Source organism: Littorina saxatilis, linkage group LG17, assembly GCF_037325665.1.
Source record: "Littorina saxatilis isolate snail1 linkage group LG17, US_GU_Lsax_2.0, whole genome shotgun sequence".
Lineage (NCBI taxonomy): Eukaryota > Metazoa > Mollusca > Gastropoda > Littorinimorpha > Littorinidae > Littorina > Littorina saxatilis.
Window position 1 is genome coordinate 10,680,990 of NC_090261.1, and position 12,165 is coordinate 10,693,154.

The 12,165-nt window shown below is 42.2% G+C and overlaps 1 protein-coding gene across 1 annotated transcript; it reads left to right on the forward strand.

Annotated features, from left to right (window-relative positions):
- Positions 1 to 2,369: 2,369 nt before the first annotated feature.
- LOC138951684 (glucoside xylosyltransferase 1-like) lies at positions 2,370 to 11,850 on the forward strand. The gene is made up of 4 exons (XM_070323244.1): positions 2,370 to 2,586; positions 3,309 to 3,458; positions 4,365 to 4,546; positions 11,466 to 11,850. Exons 1-4 carry the CDS (start codon positions 2,385 to 2,387, stop codon positions 11,613 to 11,615), a joined length of 684 nt encoding a protein of 227 aa, XP_070179345.1. The 5' UTR covers positions 2,370 to 2,384; the 3' UTR covers positions 11,616 to 11,850.
- Positions 11,851 to 12,165: the final 315 nt, after the last annotated feature.

The following is a 12,165-nucleotide window of genomic DNA, read 5'->3' on the forward strand; positions in this document are numbered from 1 at the left end:
GTCAGCGTCAAAGGAAAAATTAGACATTTTATATCTTTGACAAAGTTCATCGGATGTGATTGAAACTTTGTAGGATTATTCTTTACATCAAAGTATTTACATCTGTAGCCTTTTACGAACGTTATCAGAAAAACAAGGGAGATAACTAGCCTTTTCTGTTCGGCAACACACAACTTAACGTTGGGCTTTTCTCGGAAACTATAAAAGTGACCGGGCTCAAATTTTATGTGAACGTGACTCCCAGTGACCTCTACACTTTGACGTCTGCTTTGGTGACCTTTGACCTTTTTCAAGGTCACAGGTATGTCTTGAAGGAAAAAAATTGAAATATCATATCTCTGAAACTATTCATCGGATTTGATTCAAACTTTATAGGATTATTCTTTACATCAAATTATTTACATCTGTATTGTGTTGTGAATAGCAATTTCTTCCTGTCCATCTGATGCCTCATATAATATTCAGAACTGCGAAAGTGACTCGATCGAGCGTTTGCTCTTCTTGTTAATGACCAAACTCATTCATTAGTTTTTAAGCCACCAAGCTGAAATGCAATACCAAAGTCCGGCCTTCGTTGAAGATTGCTTTAAAACAATTTCAATCAATTTGATTAAAAAATGAGGGTGTGACAGTGCTGCCTCAACTTTTACAAAAAGCCGGATATGACGTCATCAAAGGTATTTATCGAAAAAATGAAAAACAAAACGTCCGGGGATATCATTCCCAGGAACTCTCATGTACAATTTCATAAAGATCGGTCCAGTAGTTTAGGCTGAATCGCTCTACACACACACACGCACAGACAGACACACACACACATACACCACGACCCTCGTCTCGATTCCCCCTCTATGTTAAAAACCAACGAAACACCAAGTAGCAAGCTACCTAAAGTGAGGAGAACAAGTGGAGCAACTGCGACTCGTTTTTCAATGGTCCGTGCTTGTTCATTACTTGAAGGGCCTAGGGAGGTAACTACATCAATACAAAATAACTCTTTAAAAAAATCGCTCAAGGCTATGTGCAACTTGTTGCAACGGAGTGCTCACGTACTGTAATCTGTCAAGTGTGCCCTTGTTGAGCCAGCGGGACACATTTTCTAAGCTTCCTATGAAGTCAAAACTTGACTAAATGTAAAAAGGCTTTTGTTCACACTATGGGATGGATGGAATAAAGATGAGAATGATGCATGATTCCCAATCAATGTGTTTGGATGTCTACCTACGTATGCAGCTGGCAATATGCAGATTAACAGCTGCTAACGCAGAACGATTGAAGACAATGCATTTGTAACCACTCGCCTATGTGCGGTTGAATGACTTGCATTTAACGGTACCTTCCTTCCTGTGTGAACGATCACGTAAACCACATTAGATTTGCATTTTCTTTTTCATGTGAAAATTGAACAGCACCCCTTCCCCTCATCCTAACAATCCAAAACTAAACAAAACAGCCTGACAGCTTCCTGTTTAGAGTGGGAATTTTTCCTGAATCAATATCGAAACTGGCGCGCGCATACGATAAACTCAGCAAACAATTCCTCCTTTGCACAGGTAGCAGCCGCGCTGTCGCTGTACGTGGAGTGAGAATTATTATTCTGTTATCTCTCGGGAAAGCCTAGACAGATCTGTTGTGGGCCACATGAACGTACACTCTAGAAGGAATACATGTAAACTTGGCCAAAAAATTATTGCAACAAATTTCGCACCCATATTAAAGCATTAATTCCCGTGTCATATCATTAAAAATGTATATGCCAGTTAAGGCCGTTCACTTAACTATCAGGATCACCTTTTGGATGAAAGATTTAGTTTTCACGGATCACGTGACCGCCACTCAAAAATATTTCATGTTCCAGTCGCTGCTGAGGGATGTAGACGCCGTGGTGTATGCGGACACTTTACCATACTTCTCAATCCTTGTTTATAGCATGGTTTTATCAAGATCGTTGGCATCATGTTCCAGTCGCTGCTGAAGGATGTAGATGCCGTGGTGAATGCGGCCATCTTACCATGATTCTCAATCCTTGTTTATAGCATGGTTTTATCAAGATCGTTGGCATCATGTTCCAGTCGCTGCTGAAGGATGTAGATGCCGTGGTGAATGCGGCCATCTTACCATGATTCTCAATCCTTGTTTATAGCATGGTTTTATCAAGATCGTTGTCATCATGTTCCAGTCGCTGCTGAAGGATGTAGATGCCGTGGTGAATGCGGCCATCTTACCATGATTCTCAATCCTTGTTTATAGCATGGTTTTATCAAGATCGTTGTCATCATGTTCCAGTCGCTGCTGAAGGATGTAGACGCCGTGGTGTATGCGGACATCTTACCATGATTCTCAATCCTTGTTTATAGCATGGTTTTATCAAGATCGTTGTCATCATGTTCCAGTTGCTGCTGAAGGATGTAGACGCCGTGGTGTATGTGGACGCGGACGCCGTGTTGTTGTCTCCCCTGGACAAGATGTGGAACTACTTCTCACGCTTCAACTCCACGCAGATGCTGGCACTGGTCGCGGAACACGAGGACCCCAAAATGGGCTGGTACAACAAGCAGTCCAAGATCCCTTATTTTCTGCCTCTGGGTCAGTGCTCACTATGCACAACATTTTCATACCCCTCAACCGGCACCTGAATTGCCCCCCCCCCCCCCCACACACACACACACCCCAGTACAGCGCGCGCGCACAAGAACGGGGGAAGAGAGAGAGAGAGAGAGAGAGAGAGAGGGAAGGGAGAGAGAGAGAGAGATAGAGGGAGAGATAGAGGTGGGATAGAGGGAGGGAGAGAGATAGACGCTAGACAGTCACAGAGCTAGAGAGTCAGAGAGAGAGAGAGAGAGAGAGAGAGAGAGAGAGAGAGAGAGAGAGAGAGAGAGAGAGAGAGAGAGATAGAGGGAGAGATAGAGGTGGGATAGAGGGAGGGAGAGAGAGAGAGAGAGAGAGAGAGAGAGAGAGAGAGATGATGGGGGGGACGGATAACTCAGAACTCAGAACTTTATTACAAAATGAGAGAGAGAGAGAGAGAGAGAGAGAGAGAGAGAGAGAGAGAGAGAGAGAGAGAGATGGGGGGGGAGGGACGGATAACTCAGAACTCAGAACTTTATTACAAAATGAGAGAGAGAGAGAGAGAGAGAGAGAGAGAGAGAGAGAGAGAGAGAGAGAGAGAGAGAGAGAGAGAGAGAGAGAGAGAGAGAGAGAGAGAGAGAGAGAGAGAGAGAGAGAGAGAGAGAGAGATATTACTAGCCATACGATTCTCGCACCTGACTTCATACACTCCAGAACTATATCCAATTGTGTCTTCTCAGGATTGAACTCTGGTGTGGCCCTTATGAATCTGACCAGGATGAGGCAAGTGAATTTCACAAAAGCCATTATCAACTATGAACACACGTACGGCAGAAAGCTAGCCTGGTTCGACCAAGACCTTCTCAACATCTTCTGTCGTTTTAGTCCAGGTAAGTCTGTCTGAAAGTGTATCGATTAAACCAAAGGCTTCATTTCAATGGGGGTTCGACAACATGGCTTGTACAGACGAGTAGAAAGAACAAATAAAGAACTTCAAGGTTGAAAAACAAAACAATTCGGTGCTCACCAACACAAATACAGCACAAAGTCGAATTTTCGCCAATGGAGGCTTCTTCAGGACAACGAATACACAAACTTCAATCCAGGTAGGTACTATATTATAAGCTGGCTGTTTGCAATCGGGGTACCAATTAATCGAGCACTCGTTCATAACCGAGAGGAAACATCAATATTTCTCGAACCGATCGAGAGGCAAAAAACTCCCCCCCCCCCCTCCTCTTTCCAAAATACAACAAATACACCACGAAAGTATATATCAAGCCCAGCTGTCGCTAGATTATTTTCAAATCGGTATGATCTCATTCCTACGAATACTGACTCTCATAGAAACAGGTCAAAGTATAAGTTATTTCATTATAAATAAAACAATAATACACAAAAAGTCTGCCAGGTGAAATACCGTCCACTAAGCATGACCGGTTACCGATTTTGATTATGTTATTATATAATGACCAGTACAATATCGGACTAAAGAGAGATAATAGAATCTTCTATTAAAAATTTTAATTAAAACAAATAAAAATATGAAAGTCGCTTGTTCATTTCAATGCTTGTTATTCTCACAGGTGCCAGGAGACTGGTTCCGTATAACTCTCACTCTATTACACATGTCGTTTTCATTTAGAACGCTTACTTCCCCTTGTTTATCAGAATCTTCAATTCATTTTTCCAATTAACTGTAAATCAGCGGGTCAGTTTTCTTTGCATCACAGCGCTCTGCAAAAGAGACAAATCCAATTTGTTTGTTTGATTGTTTGTGTGTTTGCTTGTTCCAGATCGGTTTTACCAGATGGACTGTTCGGCGAATTACAGAGGTGATCATTGCGCCGCCAGGCATGTTCATCCCAACAGTACGTGCAAGTTCGCTGACAAGCACGGCGTACTCGTGCTCCATGGCAGTAAACGTCACTTTTACAGCAACCCTACGCTGAAAGCTGTGTACCAAACCTTCAGAACTGTGAGTTAGGTTGTGTGGGCCATTTACTGAGATTTTACCCCCCAAAAAAAAACACACACACACACACACACAGACACACACACACACACAAAAGCACCCCACTCAAACCGTCCAAAGAGGTACACAACTTACTATGGGGATTATTCATAACATCCCTTTTCTGGGGTTTTTCTGCGTTCAGTGACTGGAACTCCCAGGTACACTCGGTTGTTTTTGCACGAATGAGTTTTTACGTGTATGACCGTATTTCCCCAGCCATTTAGACAGCCATACACCGCTTTCAGGGGAAGCATGCTGGGTATTTTCGTGTTTTGATAACCCACTAAACTCTGACATGGATTACAGGATCTCTTCCGTGAGCCCTTGGTCTTGTGCTTGCGTGTACACACGAATTAAGGGAGATAAGGCACAAGCAGGTCTGCACATAAGTTGACGAGGGAGATCGGAATAATCCCCTAACCCACTGACCAGGCGCGGCCGGGATTCGAACCCACGACCTTCCGCTTGGGAGGCCGGCGTCTTATCCATTTGGCCATTGTGCCCGTCTGTCAATAGCCTAACTGCAGACATCATGTTTATCTGAAGAAAATGCTAATTTCTCGCTGTTTTAAAGCTCAGAGACTCATGAAAAAAAGCACACATACTTTAGAAGTCTCTCTTTTTTTCAATTCAATCCTCAAACTGGTGCTATTATAAGCGTTAACACACACAAACAAAGAATTAAACAAAGTTATACAATACAAGATGCTCCCCCGTAAAACTCCCCGCCCCATTCCTGTGGAATTTCCAGTCACTAATTATAGCCAGAGGAACCCCAAAGGTCATCTAATTTTATTGTTGCTGTAAATGCGCGCTGCTGCAATTTACTGTCCATATAAAATGACGGATGCACGCACGTGGTAGCTTTTGCTTTTGGTAGCTTCTTGTATTTAAATGCCTTTATGCTGCTATATACGATTTTATTTCATTTGGTTTAGCAGCAGTTCACTGTGATTCCACTTCTCGTAGTTTACCGAAACTACGTGATTTGTGAGATGCGCACACCGCCGGAAACACGCCATTCCCGTACGACTTCCGGCCGCCATAGCAGCTTCTCCAAAACCGGTCTTACTTTATCAGGTTAATCCTTCCTTTTAGGGTTCTTTTTTCCTAACTTGACTGATTTATTCCTTCGGTTAACCATTTGTTTTGACCTGCGGTAAGTGTATTTTCCTTATTTGTTGTCGCAAATGCTTAGAATTTGTTCGAACAATGGACAGCACTGAATCAGTGCCTGAAATCCAAATCCACGCGGATGAAGTGGATCAATTGTTAGACTTGCCTTGTTCAAGTCAAAAGGACAAACATGTGTCAAATGAAAAAGAAGGGAAGAAAAAGAATCAGAAAAAACCTCGGTTAGAGGCAGTGACCATTCCAATCAGTGATTGGAATAACATGAAAAAACAAAACGAACGTATCCTAGCGCTGCTAGGTCAGGGCCAAGGCCAGACCGAAGGCGAATCGCCTGATGATCATGGTTCGAAGATGACACAAAGACAAAAGCGAAAAGCAGAGTCACAAGAATCTGGAGACGAATCTGATTCGTTCGAAGATTATGATGATCAAATAGAATCGATGATCAGAGTGAACGAAGGTGAAACTTGTGGTCAAACTTGTGGCACTAGTAATTCTGACACTGAAATGGCAGAAATAGAACAAGAGTTCGACAATGCTGAAAAGCTTGCACCAGAAATACCGGAAGGTATCGCGAAGCTGGTTGATGAGACCATGGCAAAAGGTCAAATTTCAGAAGAAAAAATGAAAGAAAAAATGAACAAGTATGCCAGACCTAAAAACTTGAAGGTTGTTGTTCCAAAGGTCAATCCGGAGATATGGTCAATACTTGACCGTGCAACAAGAGGTGCAGATTTGAAACTACAGCAGTATCAGAAAGCGCTGTGTACAGCGACCTATGCACTCACAAACATATGGCAAACCATACTGAAAAGTGAATCACCCGAAATTCGGGGACTCATGAAAGGTGTAGCAGATTCTATTGCACTTGTACAGAAAACAAACCATGATCTGTCAATCGACAGAAGGGGGAAAATTTCAAATGCTCAACTGAACAAAAAGTACAAAAAACTTGGTTCTGCTGAAGTTCCAATCACAGATATGTTGTTTGGCAATGACCTGAAAGCTGCATGTGCAAACATTGATACAACAGCTAGAATGGGCCTGGGTCTCAGTCAGTCAAGTGGAGTAAAAGGTCAAAAGTTTTTTCCACAAAACCCCTTTGCAAAAAACGATTGGAATTGGAGGCCAAGAGGTGCAGGAAGAACCTGGACACCAAGAGGCAGAATGAGAGGGAGAGGACCTTACCGTGCACGGGGCAGAATGAACTACCGCGGCAGCGGACGAACCGAGTGGCAACAAGGCCAGCAGTAGCTCCACTACCTTCTCTGCCAAAATCTGTAAGTATAGGTTACAACACGAGTGGTTTTTTATATGGCTTGTATTTCAGTCAAGACCCAACGGATGAATATCATCGGGAGACACGAGCCTTTGGCGAGTGGCTCTCGATTGATATTCCCGCTGGGTCTTGACTGAAATACAAGCCATATAAAAAACCACGAGTGTTGTAATCTGTATATCCCATTCTACCATCAAACACAAAGTGTAGACTACTAGCGGCACTGTTGCGATCTGTGGAGTGTGGAACAGTGTTTTCAGCGAGACTTGGCCTTTTTGCAACCTTAAACTAAGTGACCGTCGCTGAAAAAATAAAACGAATGAGTGCATCTATAAGTACGCGGTAACACTACTTTCAGACCGTTTAAAAGCTTTAAGTAAAGGTTCATAAGTTGCAAGAAAGTAATGAAGTCGTATAGAAATCCATTTAGTTGAAGCGCACAATTCTTTTGCGTTTCAGGTCGGCGGAACGGGGAAACCGGTTTGGCCCCCATTTGGCTTACTCGACTCGATTCAGAATCGATTCCACGTTGTTTTTTTCGAACGCATTATTATACAATTAGTCTTATTGACAGAGAAGCAAATTTTAGGGAACACATATGTAGATTTAACCATTTGCTCCCTATTTGAAATGTATCTACATGTTTTGCGAGTGTGTTTGCATGAACCTAAACTGGTATGGGTGCGAGGAAAACAGGACCCAAGTCTGTCACCGCCGCTTGATTGCATTTTGAAAGAATATGACTGGATTACGGAAAAATACACACATGTTAAGTTCTTAGATACCTTCATCGCCAATGTGGACTTACTGCAGAGCCAGGCAAAAGAGTAGACTTGCTCGCAAAACACGTGAAACAGCTGATGATAGCGAAGCCCAACCGTGCCAGGTAAGGACGGTCTGACAGATTCTCAAAAGTCGTCTGCTAACGAAGCAAGGGGAGGGTACTCGTGTTTTTGTTTTGGTTCGCTAGCATCTGGTTATCTTGTAAGTTGAATGTTCGTTTTTTCCCACCTGCATTGCTTTCATAATGAAAGAAACGTTTGCTTATTGCATCTCATACATCAGATCAGTTCTGAGATTCATTTTTGCGTGCAACTGATATGGTTTTCTGAGCCGTGCAATACGATTTTGGAACTTCATACAAATGTGTCACATTGTTCGGCGCGAGGTCAAAGGTCGGGAGCAAAGTAGTTCTTCGCCCAAATCGGAATCTGCACTATCATATATTTTTTTGAGTCCATGATGTATTTATTGAGCTATAAAAATACAACATATATACCCATACTGAAGTAACAGAGACAAAGAAGGGAGGTCATGGGATATGTAAAGATACAATACCTAACCGCCCTTTTGAAGCAGGTAGACTAAAAAAGTTTGTTCAAAAATGGGAAGAAATAACATCAGACCCATTTATTCTTGACATGGTGTGCGGTGCTGATATTCCAATAGATGAGTTTTCTGACTTAAATTCTGAAAATCTTTCTTACTTGAAAAATCAAGTACAAGGAAATCTATGGACAAAAATGGATTCGGAAATTGAAAAACTGTTATCCTTGGGAGTTATTGAAAAATCGGTGCATCAGGAAGATGAAATTATCTCCCCTGTTTTCATGGTCCCAAAACCTGATGGCTCCTACCGTCTCATTTTGAATCTAAAAAAGTTTAATGATTCAGTACAATATGAGCACTTTAAGATGGACAATCTTACGTCAGCAACTCAAATGATGATAAGAGGCTGCTACATGGCTTCAGTGGATCTCAGACATGCATACTACTCTGTACCAATAAAAGCAGAATGCAGGAAATACCTCAAATTCATGTGGAGAAACAAACTTTATCAGTATACCTGCTTCCCAAATGGACTAAGTAACTGCCCTCGTTATTTCACAAAGTTAATGAAACCAGTCTATGCCACACTCAGATCACAGGGATATTTATCCACTTCCTTTATTGATGATAGTTATCTGCAAGGTAATTCTTTTGAAGAGTGTGCAGAGAATGTGTCAAAGACAGTGAAATTACTCGATTCACTGGGATTTATTATCCACACAGAGAAATCAGTCCTCAAACCCTGCAAGAAACTGAGGTACTTGGGGTTTCTTTTAAACTCTGAAGATATGACAGTTACTTTACCCCTGGAAAGAAAGCAAAAAGTTGTGCTCGCATGTTCAGAACTGAAAAGAAAGAAGAGGGTGACCATAAGAGAACTGGCACAAGTTATAGGCCAGTTGGTAGCAACCTTTCCAGCTGTTCAGTGGGGCCCACTGTTTTATAGGAGTTTAAACAGACTGAAATCCACATCGTTAAAATTTTCTGCAGGAAATTTTGAATCGCTGACAAGCTTGACAGATAAGACAACAGAAGAACTAGACTGGTGGATTGAAAATTTAGATTCCTCTTTTTTCCCCATTGAAAAAACTAATCCTGAAGTTGAAATCCAGACGGATGCTGCAAGTTCAGGTGGTTGGGGAGCTGTTTGTGGTCAAATTAAGACTGGAGGGCGATGGTCCGAAACAGAAATGAATTTGCACATCAATGTTCTAGAAATGATGGCAATTTTGTACGCTTTGAAAAGTTTCAAAGAAATGATCACAGGAAAACATGTAAAAGTCTTGACAGACAACACATGTGCAGTCTCCTATATATCCAATATGGGAGGATCGCGTTCTCCAGATTGCAATAACGTTGCAAAACAAATTTGGATGTGGTGCAAGGAAAATGGTATTTGGATATCAATTTCACATATCCCAGGAATACTGAATACAGAAGCTGACGTTTTGTCAAGACAATTCAATGATCGTACTGAGTGGAAATTGAATCATGATATTTTCTGCAAATTAAAAGATCGTCTGCTGAAGCCAGACATCGATCTATTTGCATCACGATTAAATTTTCAGATGAAACCATTCGTGTCCTGGATACCAGACCCAGAAGCCTTGGCCATTGATGCCTTTACCCAAGATTGGTCAAAATGGTTAATATATGCCTTTCCGCCTTTCAGCTTGCTGCAGAAAGTGCTCAACAAATGGCAGCGCGACAGAGCGGAAGGAATCTTGATCGTTCCAAAGTGGCCTACGGCAGTATGGTACCCCCAGATGTTGAAAATGCTGACACAAGAGCCTGTTCTTCTTCCAAAGGGAAAGCTTACCATTCATCTACCACATACGCAAGATGTGCATCCGCTCCACAGGACTCTGCAACTTCTGGCTTGTTGCTTATCAGGAAATCCCTCGAAGCAAGAGGAGTTCAAGGTGAGACTTTCCAAGTTATCTGGGCATCGTGGCGACCTTCAACCAGACAGCAGTATGCCTCCTACCTCAGCAGATGGAGCAAGTTTTGTGTGCAGTGCCAGTGTGATCCCCTTCGTCCGACTATAGATGAGGTGTTACAGTTCTTGACTAAGCTGTATGAAGATGGCTTAGGATACAGTGCTATAAACACTGCAAGGAGTGCACTATCTGCAGTGGTTATTCTACCAGACAATAAAACAGTAGGATGTCACCCTTTAGTAATTCGATTTCTAAAGGGAATCTTTGAACTGCGTACACCACAACCAAGATACAATGAAACTTGGGATGTAGACAAAGTTTTGCAGTTTTTCAGAAACATGGGTGAAAATTCTGAACTTTCATTGAAGGATTTGACTTTAAAATTGTGTTCCTTGTTGTTGTTAATTACTGCCCACAGAGTGCAGACAATTCATTTGATCAGGTTGAGAAATATTTGTTTTCATGATGATGGATGTACAATTTACATAACTGAAAAGTTGAAGCAGTCTAGACTTCACCATCTCAGATTGTACCAGGTTTGTACGTGGATTAAGACCCTCCCTCCATTTTGTCCCATACCATAAACCAAGAGCCTGGGTGCTTGCTGTGGTGAATTTGGCTTATTTCGATGAATTCTAGTGGCTTTGTGACAGGGGAGGCTACCGCTCCTTTCACAGCAGACTCTGCACCCGAGTTGTTGGCCTTTAAAGTCAACACCGGTGAGTTGTGGAATTATGTTTCATAAGACATAAGACATAAGACTTTATTTCAACCATGTGCAGAACACTAGGGACATGTTTTGGCCAGAGTACAATCAATCAATCCATACACGCCCTTCCAAACATCGCTTGCAATCTCAGTCACACACACGTGATGGGGTCTGGTGGTTTCCGATTGTCTGTATGTTCATGGAAACCTTCGGGTTTGCATAACAGTTTTTATAGGACTAAGAAATTAGCCCTAACATTTTCAATCCTGTTTGATTGCACTTCGCTTCCCGAGGTGATCGTAGTGTTTCGGCACTCGGTTACAGCTTTTACGAAATTAATTCATCAAAAAATCCCCACTGTGTTCAGAGAGCACCCATGCTGTTGATGTTTGGTATGTGTCCAAGTGGAGGGATGCTTTTATCCCATGTTGAAACCTGTCAAGATCTGAGAAGGAGTGTGCCTTTGATGTCTAAAAACACCTGTTTCAGCACGACCTGAAAAGCGACCAAACAGCTGGGCTGCTGAACAACCTGACGAAGAACCTGGGACAGGCCAAGGGCAAATCACCATGCAGGAACGTCTCACAAATATTCCTCAAACATATACAGGAGCTTGTCTTTGAAGACGATGTACATTAAATGTTTTCTTTCTGGTTTACGTGTCTGCTTATCGGTTGTATGCTTGGTAGTGTACGCTTTTGTTCGAAGCTGAGTTTTGTTCGTTTGATGAGTTTGGTTGTGGGTGCTCACTCACTCTGACTAAAACTAAAAGCATACGTCAAATACGTGCGTGCGTGCGCGCGTGAGTCTGTTTGTGTGTGTGTGTGTGCGTGTGTTTCTCCATTACAACTGCAAAATAAATATTGAACAGTTCATGTAACATCGTGTGTCATACTGTTTAATTATTATTGGTGTGTGTGTGTGTGTGTGTGTGTGTCACTGTGTGTGTGTGTGTGTGTGTGTGTGTGTGTTGGCCACTGTTGCCACTACGGATTTAAAATTCAATTTAAACATCATCGAATTCCAATTCTGAACATACTTATTCACAACTTGAAAAACATCATCAGTCAAGAGAGAAGGCTAAGGTCACGAACTACAAGTCAAGTTCAAGGTATCCAAAATGGTCGTCCAAGTCTCTGCTAAAGGTCATCGTGTGTTCAATCTACAGTCTATACTTCAAATATCTGAG